The following is a 14,810-nucleotide window of genomic DNA, read 5'->3' on the forward strand; positions in this document are numbered from 1 at the left end:
GTGCCACAGAGAGCCTGGGGGGAAAGAAGGTGCAAGGAAAGTAGGGGTTTTGTCACATGCCAGTGACCTTCACATCCCAAGGCAGTGCCCTCAGGAACCGAGCCCCACCTTCCAGATGACTTGAGAAAGGTCCAGAGAAGGGAGCTGGGCAGCACCAGGCCACACAGCACTAACTGCTCTGCTGGTCAGGCTAGAGCTCCCTTCCCAGCTGTCCCCAGATACGGTGGACTGCCATTTTCTCCGGACACCTGAAGCCCCCTCCTCCCCAGCTTCCACCCATCTCCTGCCCCCTCCAATCTGTTCTCCGCTGAGCAGAGCTGCCCCCCACCCCTCCAAGATATTTCCAAAACCCAAAACCTGATCAGGGCCTTCTGCTTAAAACCTGCCATGGCCCCTATGTCTGGAGCAAGTTCAAGCTCTTACGCTGCCACCAAGACCTTCACTGTGCTGTACCCCCCGGGGGCGGGAGACCCCTTCTAGAGTCTGGAGCCTCCCTCAGCCCCTATGCGAGAACGATGACCACAGCCTCCGCCCCTTTGCTCCCACAGGTCCTGCCACCTGGAGGGCACCCTCTCCATCCTCCTCATCCGTCCAACCTTTGGGCTCAGGTGAAGAGCCAGGAGGCTGGGTGGGGCTGGGGGTGGCCAGGAGTGGCTGGTCCAAGCGGGAGCCGGAGCCCCCTCGTCCCTGGGTCGCAGGGCTGGATCTGGTGCCTGGAACTTCTCTGTCCCGGGCTCTCCCCTGCCCCAGCAGCTGGCATCAGGCTCAGCCTGACCCAGGCTAATTAAACCCCAGCCCAGAAGGGCCTTGGCTCCAGTTTTAGAATTTTTTTCCCTGGAGGGATGGAGCTAATTAACTGAGAAGGTTTAATTAATCAATTAGCGTGGCCTCCAGACCCCTCCACTTAGTTGTAGCAGTGGCAGATATTTATAAACAGGAGCTGCCAGACCCTTCTCTGGCTGGAACCATGGTTAAGGGGAGGGTAGGCAAGAGTGATGGGCAGAGAAACAGTGAGGACGGAGGCTGCAGAGGCAGGAAGTTCAGGGTTCCTGCCCAGTGCCACCTCCTCAGCCACCCACCACCAAAGGCCCGGGCAGGCACAGAAGCAGCAACAGCTGGACATGCAAGGACACACGGCGAGCTCGGCATGTACCCCTGGGGACACACGCAGCACATCTGTGTGCACAGGTCACATGGGCCTGACACCCAGATCTGGGCAGGTTCCCAGAGGGACCAAGGTGGCTGATGATGCCCAGTTAGACCCAGCACCCTGGCCAGCCAGGCTCCTAGGGGATGGGGTTGCAAAGGGGGCCATGGGAGCCAGAGCAGGTACCAGATCCCCACCTGGGGGAGGGGGTAAGGAAGGCTTCCTGGAGGAGGAGGCGGCATTTGAGATCAGCTCAGAGGGTGTAAATAGGGGTAGTCAAATGAATGGGGTGGTGGGTGATCAAGAGTATTCCAGGGGGAGGAAATAGCAAGTGCAAAGGCCTGGAGGCAAGAACAGCCAAACGTTCATTTTCTCTTGGAAGTCTCCTGGGCATCCTTACCTGTTAGAATTGGGCATCCCCCCCACCCCCTACCCCTCCAGCCTATGCACTCCAGAAGGGCAGCCCTGACCCGACATCCCCTTCCAAGCCTGAGAGCCATTGCCAGCTCCCTCCCACCTCCTCTGCCTGCTCCAGGGAGCCCACAACTGAACCTCCACCCCTGGGCTGCAGGCTCCCTTCCATGGGATGTTGCTTTCCTGGGGTTGGCAGTGCTGGTTGCTCAGGGGGTGTCAGGGTTGGGGGAGCAAGGGCCCAAAGCCCCTCTTGATTTCTCAGGCTTGGGGTGGTTGAGAACAGGGACCCCCAAATCAGCCAGACCTTTGCCCAGACCCCGGCATGGTGCCTTCTCGGTGCATTGCTTTGCTACTCTGTGTCTGTGTCAGGTGCCTCACCTGCAAGTCGCAGATAGGCCAGCACCAGCCTCTGAATGCCTGAGCACCGCTGGGAGGATTAGATGAATGTATCATGTCACAGGACATCCTGGCCAGAGTAACAATAATGTATGTTATTAGTAGGTGTCTTCTGGCAATTATTAGAGCTAAGGATCAGAGCCATCAGCAAAACTTCCCATCAGGACCAGCTGTGAGGGGCAGCCAGGGCTGGAGCCCACCTGGCCCCAGGTGGGGGATCAAGCTGGGAGGGAGTTGGCCCCTGTGCTTACCAGACACACACACACACACACACACACACACACACACACACACACAGCTCCTCTAAATCCAGTAGCTAAAGGCAAAAGCCAAATGGTGGTGCTTTCCTTTCGGAAACCAATTTGGAAAACTGGAGAACAGATGTTTGCCCTGAAAATGCCACACCTGGGCACATCTTTCCCATGGAAAAGATAAGAAATGCAGAAAACCCCTGCTATCAGGCCGGACACTGGCTTCTGCGTGACTCTTGGGTACCGCAGCCAGGCTGTCGGGCCCTTGGGACACTGAAGGAACTGAGACCCACACAGGAGGCTCTGGGCCATAAGCCCTAAGTCCCAAGTCTGAGGGCTGGGTTCCCAAGTGTCATTATTCTCATCTTCTGTGCCAACAGGAAGCAGGAGGTTTGGGTGGGGATTAAGCCCGTCCAAGATCACATCCCTGGGGGAAAACAATCACAGCTAAATCAGCATCAGTGCAGCTCACACTCCTAAGGCCTGGCTGAGAGGTGGGCCCTCACCCTGCCCTCCGCTCTTACACCTGCAGTTTTTATCCCTACTGTGGGGATGAGGAACCTGAGGCTCCAAGAGGGGCCCTCGGGGCTGGGGTGTGCTGGGGAAGAGCACTGGGTAGGTGGGAAGACCTGGGTGACCCCTGCCTCTTCCTGGGAGCACAGTGAGGGGTGGGGAGTTAGCGGGAGGTGGGTTCAGACTGGGACTCCGTGGCCAGGGCTCCCCCATGAGCCCACATGTCCCCGTGCTAAGACGATCTACTACATGGTGTGGCAGCCGGCACTCAGGCCAAGGCCGTGGCGTCAGGTGGGCTGAGCCCCTCGGTGCACACGCAGGTCCCCTACGCAAGGTCTCACAGCATGGGTCCTTCTGGTTCCGCAGATGTGTCTTCCTCACCCTCTCGTCCTGCGCCACGATGGCCTGGGCCCCATCTTCCACCAGGGTTGACCTCCCCAGCCTCCTCACTGTCCCCTGCCCTGCACACTTACCTAACCCCACTCAGCACAAGAGGAGCCTCATGGTGACAGTCAGAGCCTGTTGGCCCTGTGCTTAAAGTTCTTTAGGTTTTAGGGGCTCCTCCCTAGCCTGCCAAACCCTGTGGAAGGGGCTGCAGCTTCTCCCTGTGGAAGGGCCCGGAGGCCAGAGGAGGAGATGTGGGTGTGGAGGGGGTGTTTGGAGATCCTACAGCCACACAGAGGTGCAGGGTGGATGGCGCCCCTTGGAGGTGTGCATTGGGGCAGCCCCGGGAAGGGGCCAGCTGCCTGGGCAAAGGGAGTCCCGTGTCACTGTTGGGGCCCATCTGGCCCAGCCGGAAACAATATGGCTGAGGCCTGTCTTACCCCTGGAGAGTTGCTAATGATGGTCGTTAACGGCCGTGCCTGGGAGGGGATGACCTCACCCAGGACGCGCCCGATGAGAGGAGGCTGGAGTCAGAGGCAGGCGGCTCCCAATAGCTCTGGGACCTGCTTGGGCTTGCCCTGCCTGAGAAATGAGGGGCCATGTGTTGTGTGTCTAGTTCCTCACAGGGCCAGAGGGAGATGGCTCCCAGGCTGATGGGGGAAGCAGGGCCTGGATGACAAGTCTCAGTGCAGCTGGGTGGGAAGGCCTGGCTGCTACCCGGACTCACCGTCTGACGCCCCTGTCTGAGCCTCGGTTTCCCCATTTGCACAGCCATGAGGCAAACAGGACAAGCCTGAGCCTCGCCAGGCTCTCAAGTCAGTCGGGTACTGGGAGCCAATCCCAGGAGGCCTCTGAGAAAAGGTGAGAGGGCCGTGTCTTGGGGACCTGGAGCCAGCCCTGACCCAGGCTCCTGGGGCACCCAGAGGTCTGAGGTTAACATGCTCCCAACAGAGAAACCTAGCTCCCATATCAGGCCCTCCAGCTCCATCAAGGATTTGGGTGTGGGTGCTGGTGTGCCCAGCCTTACCCAGACTGGCACAGAGGGACAGCCCACTGCAGACAGCGGGGCAGGCACAGGCCTCATGTGTGCCAGCAGCGGCAGGCGAGCAGGCAGGTTCCAGCACGGACTTGCTGCCTGCCCCGTCTGCGGAGGATGACTGTTTGCACTCCTGAGGGCTGCCTCGCCCTCCCCCCAGCTCCGAGCAGGACCACCTGGGGGATGGGAGATGCTCAGCTCCTTGTGGTCTCCTTTCCAGACCCCCTGCAGGGCAACTGCTCCACAGCACTGCAAGTTCTTCCTGGTGTCCAGCCTTAGTCACTCCTGTTGCTGCACCTGATTCATTTATCAGAGGACAAGTTGAGCGCCCCATTATCCTGCCACTCAGTCTGACATCACTGACAGTCCCTCGGGCATGTTCCCACTCCTGGGACAGTCCAGCCGGGACAGGAAAGGGCTGCTGGATGAATGTGCGAGTGTGTGAGTGAGTGAGCAAGTGAGTGGCTTGGATCCTTCCCCGATGAGAATGCTAACAAGTGGCTGAGAAGTGGATGGGGTGGGGAGGGGGGGTTGCCTGGGCCTGGGCAGAGGAGGTGACAGAAACAGGGGCCCAGGAGGCAAGGAGAGGGTCAGGAGGAGAGAGTTGGGACTTAGGGCACAGAGACAAGGTAGATGCAGCCCCAGAGAGCCAAGTAGCTAGGAGCTCGGGGGACACTGGTGTCCAGGACCCCTGCCAAAGATGGCCTGGAACAGACAGGTCCCGTGAGGGGAAAGCACAGCAGGGACAGGGTGGAATAACAGGAGCTCAGAGTGAGGCACAAGGAGACAGGAGCTTGGGACCCAAGGTGGGGGACAGTTGTCCAGAGTAAGCATGGCCTAGCCCAAGGTCACAGAGCCAGGACACCCAGCCCTCTGTCCCCACCAAAGGGAAGCTAAAGGGAACAGCAGTCAGATCCAAGTGCTGGGGTGGGAGTTTCTACAGATGAGGAAACTGAGGGTCAGAGAGGTTATCTGGCTTGTCTGAGTTTGCACAGCAGGTACGTGGTGGAGTTGGCCCTCTTCACACACTCCCAAGCCCCCTGGTCCTTGGTTTGAGAAGCTGACTCAGGAGGCAACTACCGCCCCCACCCCCCACCCTGTGCTTGGACACACTGGCACTGCCAGGCACTTCCTCGGCCTCCTCGGCCCAGCCCCCAGCCCGGCACCCGCGGGCTTCCCCAGCCCTGGCTGAGGGCAGCAAGAGGGAACAAAGGCCCAGTCTCTGCCCATTCAGGCCCCCGCCCCCTGGCCTGCCCCCGCCAGAGGGACCAGGGCCCTCAGGGAACCTAAGAGCAGCAGCGGCACCCGTCCCTTTGCCGAGGCTGGGAGAACCCCTTCCTCCCGCACTCCCAGTCCTGCTGGTTGCCCAGCAGTGTCCCCCCATTCTAAAGATGGGAAGGCCGAGAGGGTGAGGTGAGGAGGAGGCACAGGGACACAGCTGGGATTCTTTGCCTGCAGAACCTGCCCTCTCCCCTCAACACATGTGGAGCCGTGAAGGTGGCGACTGTGTTCTGGTCACAGCAGCTCACATGTGGGGGGTGGGGGGTGGGGTACAGGGAGGTAGAGCCTGGGCAGCCCAGGGGAGAATGCCAGAGAGTGAGTGGAGTTGCCCTCACCCTTCCGGCCCTGCTTGCCTAACCCCAACCCAGGTCCAGCCCAGCACTGGTCACAGAGAGTCAGGTGAGGCAGAGATGGGGAAACCAAGTCAGCACCCAGGCCTCCTAGGAGACAGAGGAGCTGCTCTGGAGCCTCCGTTTCCCCATCCTTCCTCCAAGCCCCTTCCCTGTTCCCTGCTCCAGCCTCTCCTGGATCCCACATGGGGAGCCTGGCTGGAGGGCCAACATTCGCCCTGTTCTGTAGAAAGTCCGAGTGTGGCCCATCCGTCCCGGTAAGCCTAGACCCAGACAAGGAAATGAACCCAAGGAGCTCATCATGCCCCGTGCAGGAAAAGCACTCAGTATCCGGGCGTAAGTGGCCCCATCTTACAGAACTGGACACTGAGGTTCAGGAAGGCTAAGGGACCTGTCCGAGGCCACCCAGCTCCCAGGAAGCAAAGCAGGGCTGACGCACTCACTGACATGGTTTCATGGTGCCACTGGCATCTTGGCCACGACAGGAAGCAGGGGGAGAGGGTGTTTGTTGCAGGTTTCTCTCTCTCACCACAGCAGCAGCAAGAGAAAGGATCAGGGGACCTGGGGGTCCAGGAGCCCAAAGTCCTTGGGCAATCTAGGCAGTCCCCAAGCGTGGGGTGGGGTGGGGCTTGAGCAATTCTGGATGAGTTGGGGGTTCAGTTGGGTGACCTCGGCCCAGGCAACCTCCCTGAGCCTACACTTCCTGTCAAATGATAGGCAGATGCCCACACAGAAAGCCCTGCTGCCCCCACCTGCCAGTGCTGAGAGGCTGGGGGATGCTCACTCCCCACCCCACTCCCAGCTTCACTCAAAGGCCCTGGCTGCTCCCACCCCGCTGTGCGGCAGCTCTGCCTGGTCAAAGCAAGTGCCCACAGACCCCAGCAGGGCCACACCAACACGTCACATGCAGCAGGCGCTGGGAGGCCACGAGAGTGCCCTCCTCACCTTCCCAGGCCTCAAGCCCTTACTGGACAGCACAACTCATTTTAAAGAAAAAATAATATTTATTTGCAATATAAACAAAATCCCGTTGCCAGTTCGGGATAAATATATATATATATATATATATATATATATATATATATATATATGTATGTATGTGTGTGTATATATATATATATGTAGGGTCACAAATTTTCCTTCATAAGATCATAAAGCAAAACTGGCCACCCTCTTGGCAAACCCTCATTTACACAAATCTGATGCATCTTTCTGGGTTTTTATTTTTAAAAATAAGAGAGAGAGAGAGAAAGAGAACCATGTACGGCATGGAAGCTTTTTGTCTACTTTCTCAACTGTGGCAAGATTTTACTCTGCTGCCCTAAAGAATCCCTGAAGACAACCCCTTGAGGTAAGATGCACTGGGGGCAGTTTCCGTGGCCTCGCTCACATGCTGAGTTCAGGCTGGCTCCCTAGGGACCCTGACCCACCCACTCGCCCCTGCCCGGGCCCCACGCAGTCCTAACACCTGGTAGAACTGAGGTTGGAGTAGGAACAAAACTGGAGGATAACGGAATCCGTGGCTTTGTTCTGTGGATACAAGGGGTGGGGTTGGGTAGACCGAGCCTCACACCCCCTCCACTTGTCCAAGGTACCTCCCTGCATCCCCACCCCACCCACCCCTGCCATAGGGCTGAAGCAGGTACGAGTCTCCTGGTAGAGAAGGCACGGGCAAGATGAAAGCAGTGTGGGCTTCCACGGGGGAAGGACCTGGGAGCGGCCACTGGAGCAGAGCAGCAACCAGGAGGAGGGAAAGAAACTTAGGAGGCAGGGCTGCGACCCCACCTGCTAAGCCTTCCCGCAGCCCTGGGCCTCCACTCCCAGTTGCAAACAGAGAGAGAGAAAGAGACAGAAGTAGAGTATATGAAAGGGCCCAGGGCCCAGGCCCTCCTAGGGGCTGAGCCCAGAGGGCTAATGCTACTGCTTGGCAGTCTCTTGTGCCCGTCTCCAGCAGGGCAGTGGCAGGGCCCCCACCTTCTGCCTCGGGGAGACCTGCCAGGACCACCTGAGGGGCAGCTGGGAGGGCAGAGAATGCAAACACCACCTGGCCAGCCTGCCCGCCCGTCACAACTTGCAGCAGTCATCGCAGGCAAATGCAGTGTCAAGCCAGGCTGGGCCAAGCATGGGAGACGTAGGCATGAATGGGGCATCCCAGCTCCTGGGGACAGTGAGCCTCCCCTTCAGGAAGGGCTCACTGCAGAAACGGAGGCTTCACATATGTGCAAAATGCATTTGGTCAAGATCAACATGGGGTTTGTCTTTTCCACGAGGAAAAAAAACATCAATAATTGCTTTTTGAAATAGAAAAACAAAACTGTGGACACTTCTCTCTCTCTTGCAGGATCAAGACAGGGATAAAATACTGGTTTATACAATCCACTGTTGCATGGAGCCTGAAAATAACACTTTTCATAAAAAAAAAAAAAAAAAGAAAATCAAGAAGAGCTTGAACATTCTCTGTGCTCCAGGGAGCTTGGATTTACCTGCCAAAAGTAAAAAGTAAACTCGAGTCCATGGATGTGTCTTTAAAAAATAGCCAAATTGGCCAGGCCATCAGCAGAAGTGTCCAGGACAAGGATGAGGCCCCGGTGGGCCCCTAAAGCCATGTGTCCGAGAGTCGAGGCCCTCTCCAGAGAGCCCTGCAGAGGGAGGCCGGGCCTGTGGGCTGAGCTGCTACTGGATGGTGAGTGAAGCCAGTGACCAGCCTGGGCCCCTGGGCCTGGGTGACATCTGTGGGTTCCTCAGGCCTGAGGCAGCAGGCTTGGGCCCTCCCACCTGGCTCCTGTGCACCTGGCCTCACGTTGACTCGAGCGTGTTGAGTGGGAACAAGTTGTGGTTGGTGGGCGTGGAAAAGTATAGCTGCTCGCTGGGAGCGTGGTTGTCGCATGGGCTGCTTAGCCCCAGCGTCCGCTCAAAGTCTAGCAGCTGCCCCATGAAGTTGAAGTTGGGCGAGATGTTGGACTTTTTCCTCTTGACGAAGTCGTAGGCATCGTTGAGGGACAGGTTCATCTTCTGCATCAGGTAGGCCACGGTGACCGTCACCGAACGGCTGATGCCTGCCAGGCAGTGCACCAGAACGCCACACTTCTTGGAGCGGGCCTCATCTGAAACACATGGGCATGGGTCAGGGAGGTGCCTCCTCCAGGGAGCCTTCCCACGATGGGCGGAGGGGCCAGGGCAGGCGGGGCTGGTGCATAGAGGGTGGCACATGCTGCCCGATTCCCGGAGGGACCTGGCCTAGTCCTACACAGGTGGGGCAGCAACTTGGAGTAGAGGTCAAGAGCATGGCTAAGGAGAAGGATCTGCCGTGCTTTAGCTCCAAGACACTGGACATCCCCGTGCCTCAGTCTCCTCATCTATAAAATGGGCCTCCTTTTGCAGAGTGCTCTTATGAGCCACGGTGAGGACTATGGATGCTGCTACAATTGTGTGTTACAACAGGTGCTGAGGTGTCACCTGCACCCTTTTAGGGTACCTGCACAATACCTGGTGAACCCATTTTATGAATGAGGAAACAGACTCGAGAGATGAAGTGGTGAGTCCAAGGCGTCATACAGCCTACTCCTAACTCACAGCACTTGACCTGTTCTCTTGGTGCAACACCCATGGGCAACCCCTGAGGGTCACCCAGGTGAGGGGCCCCATGGAGGCTCCTCCAAGAGGGAGTAGGTGGCTGTGCCCTGCACTCAGTTCTGCCCCGACCAACCAGACCCCAAGGCCTTACCTCACCTTCTGGAAGAGCCAGGGTCTGGGACTCAGGTCACACCTGAGGCCACCTGAGGTCTCACAAGCAGGGTTTAAAGCGGGGCCCACCCACTCCACTTGCTAGACCTTCCCCAGCAGGACCCTGTGCCAGTGACAGCACCCACCAAAGCCGACCAAATTCTTCTACCCTCCGCTCCCCACTGCCCACTCTCATGGCTGGCTTCCTGGCCCTCACACAGTAGGAACCCGACAAATACTGCCTGAGCCACTGAGTAATTTAGTCCTGGACTCTAGGGCAGCTGCCTCTCTCTGAGCCACAGCTGTGCCAGGGACATGGATTAACAAGAGGTCCCCATCTGCCCAATTCTTAGCCCACTGAGAGCCAGGCACACAGCTGGCACTTAATCAGTGCTCTCCTACAAGATGACACACAGAGTCACGTGCTGTTCCTCATCTGGTGAACACCGCCTCTGGCCTGGCAGAGCTTCCCCTGACCACTCCTGCTCCATCAGAGGGTACCCCCAGGGCTAAGCATACAGTAGGTGCTTAATCCAGACTCCAGACTGACAGGGCAGCCTCATGGCTAAGGCACTGGGCGCAGGACCAGCAGTAGGGGAGACAGATACTGTGGTTTCATGTGGAGCCTTGAGATTTGGGGTGGGGGAAGGGGTGGGGTGGGGACAAGCCTCCAGGAGAGACACACCAGGAAATGGGGAACGCCTGGCTCCCAAACCTACTCCTGGGTGATCCAAAATGAAACTGCTTCCGCTGGCTTTATTTTTAGCCCTTTTGGGTGTGGCTGAGGGGTGGAGGGGCTGGTGCTTGATTCCACCCCTTGAGCCCTCTGGGATGCTCGGGCCTCATTTCCTTCACGTGTCAAATGGAGAAAATGGTTTCCCCTACCCCCCACCCTGTCCTGTCCCCCATGGATGTGGAGGGGACTTCTGGAACGATAAGGCTCTGGCAAGTCAGGCTCAGCCCCAGGGAGACCAGGTTCCTCCCCTCCCCTCCCTGCCTGGGGGGAGGGGGAATGTTGAAGCAGCACCCATAGCCCTTTTGGCCATGTCCTCTGGGGCAGGGCTGGGAAGCTCCAGGCAGCCCTGGCCCGGGCCCCTCCCCCAGGCCTCAGCTTCCTTCCTTCCTCCCCAGCCAAACACCTAGTTTTGGTTCCCAGTAAGCGGATGAGGCAGGGAAGCCTCCCACTTCCTGTTATTAAAGTTAGCCCAGCCCAGCCACCACCAAAACGCCCTCCAATGGACACAGCCGCCAGGGGGAGGAGACTGCCCAGGCCACCCCACCCCCACCCCCCACCCCCAGAGGCTGGGCAGAAGCACCAGGTCACTAGGCTCAGAGAACCTGGGGCTTACATTCGGCCTGATCCCTGTCCCTTCCCCACCCCCTGGATGAGAGCCAGAGGCTGGGGAGATGACCTGCACCCTTACAGCCTCCAGCTGGCTAAGAAGGCTGCAGGATGGGGAGGCCAGAGATGAGGTGGCTTGCAAAGCCCAGGTCAGCTGGGGCTGGGGCTGCACGGGCCTCAGAGGACTCTCGGCCAGATGGCAGGAGTACTGATTTGGGGATGTCCCCCTAGGCCTCTTCCGCCTTCTCTGCACACCCCCTAGATTCCAAGCAAGACCCCCAGGCTGCCTAGAAGATCTGGGGCCCCAGCGAGTCACTCTGGGTTAACACATTCTGATAGCTGCCCATTGGCTCCAAGGCCACCCTTCAGCCCTCTCAGGTACATGATAAGGCCCAAAGAAGCGCAGTGACAGCCCCCATCCTGGAGAGACACGTGTGCTGAGGCATGATACAGAGCAAGCGAGACCCGTGGGAGGTCTGCATGCCATGATGCTTCAGCTTGCTAAACCCGAAACAACAGCAAAGAAGCACAAGCTGGACAGCAGAGAGCCCATGAGGTGCCGACAGCCGGAGGTAGCCCAGAACTCAGGGGACTGCTCAGGCCATGACAGGTAGAGGGGCTTGAGGGCCTCAGTGACTCACAGCAGGCATGGGTACACCCAGGGGCACATGCTGGCACATGCAAGGCACACACAGGCCTTGACAAGCCCAAGGTACCCAGTTGGGTGCGGGCAACACCCAAAGTCCTGCACACACCTTGACGCACCCACGCAGCCCCCCTGCCCAGGGCACAGCAGCACCTACCAATGAAGCTGATGGCCTCGGGGAAGAACTGGGAGAGGTTCTGGCTCCAGTGGTCAGAGATGGGGATCTGCTTGTAGGTGAACTCACCGCCGTGCTCAAAGGCGTTGGGCAGGTTGGGGGTGACATTGAGAATGTACTTGATGCCGTACTTGCCAAGCACATCCAGGTTGGTGGAGTCCTTGGCACAGCCGAGGTAGAGGTAGGGCAGGATCTGGACAGGGAAGGCCGGCTGGCTGGACGGCACAGGGCTACCGTCTGACTCAGTGGCACTGCTGGGCAGCTCCCGGTCTGACTCGCCGTCCGAGCAGTCGGAGCTGATGCGTAGGCCCCCCAGGCCCAGCACTGAGGTGGGCGGCGAGCCACTCGGTGAGGACGAGCTGTCCACGTTGGTCTCGCAGTGCTCTGAGTACTCCGTCTGAAACTTGTTGAAACCACCTGCAGCCAGGGGTGAGACGGGGCCCAGGTGAGAGGCTGCCAACGCCACTGTCCAGTGCCCCCAGCCCAAATGGGCAGCTTAACACCAACCACGGCCAGAGCACAACATGATGGCCAACAGGGCCATGCCAATCATGTTACACATCCCCCCTCTTCTGTGTTCTGCACAGCTATCCTAGGACCACTTCACAGGTGAGGAAACTGAGGCCCCAGGAGGTGAGGTAATGTGCCCAAGGCTCCAAAGATGGTCTAGATCCAGACAGCTGAAGTCCAGAGCTCTGTACCCTTACTCATGGCACTCCAGGGTTCCTGGCCCTACCACCAGCTTTAAGGACACCAGGACAGGTCCCAGCTCATTCCCCTAGAGCAGTCACCATGCTCACCTGGGGACCCATCGGTACTCAGTAAAAGAAAGCAGGCAATCCCATCTTGGGCCAATCTCTGTTACAGATGCGAATGCAAGCGTCAGGGTTGCATCTGGATCCGTTAGAGGCCAAGAGGGCTTGGTGACTTTTACCCCCTTCTCAACCACATTCCAGGAAGGCTATGTGGGAAGGTGTTGGCTGGCCCTTTCCCCTTTTCCTCCGCCAAGGCAGGTATATAAAAGGGGTCCCACCTCTACCACTCCAGAGACTCCCATTAGAACACAAACCCTCCAGCCTTGGGACTGCAGAGGAGAAGGCCCACTGGGGGCTGTACAAGGACCAGGGAGATGGGGAACGCCTTGCAGTTAGGCATGGGCCCTGCGCCCGAGGGTGCCGCAGACCTCCCCTCCCCTCCCTGCCTGCCCGCCCCATTGCCAGCAAGAGGCCATTTTGGAATGTTAATTGGAAACACCGGCTGCAGCCACTCGCCCCCCACCCCCACCCCCCCAGCACTGTCTCCCCGTCTTCCAAGCCAGACTAGGGACCTGGGCCGCCAGAGACACCTGGTGCCAGGGCAAGGGACACCAGGGCAAGGGACACTGCCACCTACCCCCTCCTTAAAGTGCTACCCAAAGGCAGTAATCCCAGGATGGTAGCAGTGACAAAGGGATGCTTGGAGTCCCCAGACCCCTATGGTCCCCATGCCCTGGGGGTGGGAATGGCCCGTCCTGACCCTTGCCTTAGAGTAATGTGCATTCTAGGCTGGAGGAGCTGGACTTAGGGGCCCTGCCACCCTCGGGGTTCCTCCTCTGAAGAGCTCAGCTCCAGCCTGGGTGCTGCCAACACCCCATCAAAAGGGAATAAATGGAAAGCCCAGGCAGGGAAAAGTCTGTTCCACCCACTGGGATCTTACAGAGAAAGAAGGCCCAGAGGGCCCCCTCAACCCCTTTCACCCCCACCCCGCACCTGCCCAAACCCTCACCGCCGGCCCGGGCTCCCAGGAGGGGCTATGCGGACAGGGGAATACGTGGCACCCAGTCGGGTAGGCTGAGCTCGGAGAATCAGCAGCCTCCCGGACGGTCGGTCGTCCCGGAGCCGCCAGGGTGTCCTGAACCCAGATGGGGGTCTCAGTGCTGCCCTCACCTTGGAGGTAGTAGGCCTGGCAACCGTCGTCGCGCAGCTTCTGCAGGAGCAGGCCGAGCACAGAAGCAGGAGCGCCAGGCTCTGGCTGCCACTCGGCCGTGGCCTCGTCGTAGAGCAGCACGGTGGCCGCCTTGCAGCGCGTGGCGAAGCGCTCCTTGTCGGCGTGGTTGGGGATAATGGAGCGGATGGGCAGGTTGCCCTTGCGCAGGCGGCGCAGCATGAGGCCCGGGATGGCCAGGTTGATGGCCGTCTCGATGTGCGACGACTCGAAGAGCTCGTGCGGCCGGCAATCAAGAAGCAGCAGCGACGCGCCGCCGCGCACCTCCAGCTCCTCCTGCAGCCACTCCGCGCTTTTGCAGGGCATGGTCCCTGCTCCCGTCGTCGCGCCCGCCCCGGTGCTCGCGCCGGTCCCGGACCCCGCACCGGGCTCGGACCCCACCCCGGTGTCCCCCGCCGCCACCGCCCCCGAGGCCGACATGTGCGTCCGCGCTGGGGGGCCGCGGAGCTGGTTTTTCATGGGGAGCTCGGGCGGCCCGGGGCCGGGGCCGGGCAGCCCTGCCCTGGGACGGCGCCCCGGCAGCGCGGGCCCCAGCCGCTCTCCGGGCGCCCGCCTCCCGCCGAGCCGTGCGCCGGCCGCCCCGGCCTCCCGGCCTCCGTCCCGCCCGCCCGGCCCTCCGCGCGCGCCGCGGCCTGACAGCCCCAATTAAACGGCAGCTCCGCCGGCCGCGCGCCGAGGCGTCCTCCGGGGGGCGGGACCGCGGGGCCGGCGCCTGGGCTTAAAGGCGCCGCTCCGCCGCCGCCCCTACCCACGGGGGAGGCGGGCACGCTCGCGGCCCCTGGCGCCCGCGGCCCCGCGCGCCCCGGCCCTCGCCCGCCTCCGCGCCGCTGCTGCCTCGCCTGGCCGGGAGCTGGCTACCACCCGCCTAGGAGGCCCCAGTGAGAGGCCCTCCCGGGTCCCCTCCGCCCACTCCCCCAGCCCTTGGGTGCCCTACAGCGGAGGGCGGCACTGGAGGCGTCCTGCGCCTGGCACCCCCCTCCCCACACTCACAGAAGCTGAGTTTCCCCAGGTATGGGGCGGAGGGAGGGTGTCAGGCCGAGCCAACCTCCCCGCCTCCCTCCTGCCAACTCCATTCATTTATTCTTTCAGCGAGTTCATTCAACAAACGGAAATTGAACGCCTACTACGTGCTAGGCACCGTTCTAGGCAGTCACCGTTTCAGGCGACTG

The 14,810-nt window shown here is 59.9% G+C and overlaps 1 protein-coding gene across 1 annotated transcript; it reads right to left on the minus strand.

Annotated features, from left to right (window-relative positions):
* Positions 1-6,816: 6,816 nt before the first annotated feature.
* Positions 6,817-14,475, minus strand: DUSP7 (dual specificity phosphatase 7). Its single transcript, XM_037797603.1, has 3 exons — positions 13,584-14,475; positions 11,641-12,075; positions 6,817-8,876 (listed from the first exon to the last, which is right to left on the minus strand). Exons 1-3 carry the CDS (start codon positions 14,098-14,100, stop codon positions 8,569-8,571), a joined length of 1,260 nt encoding a protein of 419 aa, XP_037653531.1. The 5' UTR covers positions 14,101-14,475; the 3' UTR covers positions 6,817-8,568.
* Positions 14,476-14,810: the final 335 nt, after the last annotated feature.

The sequence above is a fragment of the Choloepus didactylus genome, chromosome 1 (genome assembly GCF_015220235.1).
Source record: "Choloepus didactylus isolate mChoDid1 chromosome 1, mChoDid1.pri, whole genome shotgun sequence".
In the NCBI taxonomy this organism is placed as follows: Eukaryota; Metazoa; Chordata; class Mammalia; order Pilosa; family Megalonychidae; genus Choloepus; species Choloepus didactylus.

Coding starts and splice junctions, on each gene's coding strand:
- DUSP7 (XM_037797603.1), bottom strand. CDS start 14,100: ATGAAAAACCAGCTCCGCGGCCCCCCAGCGCGGACGCACATGTCGGCC. Junction 12,076..13,583: donor CCAGGCCTACTACCTCCAAG/GTGAGGGCAGCA, acceptor CCCTGGCTGCAG/GTGGTTTCAACAAGTTTCAG. Junction 8,877..11,640: donor CGAGGCCATCAGCTTCATTG/GTAGGTGCTGCT, acceptor CATGTGTTTCAG/ATGAGGCCCGCTCCAAGAAG.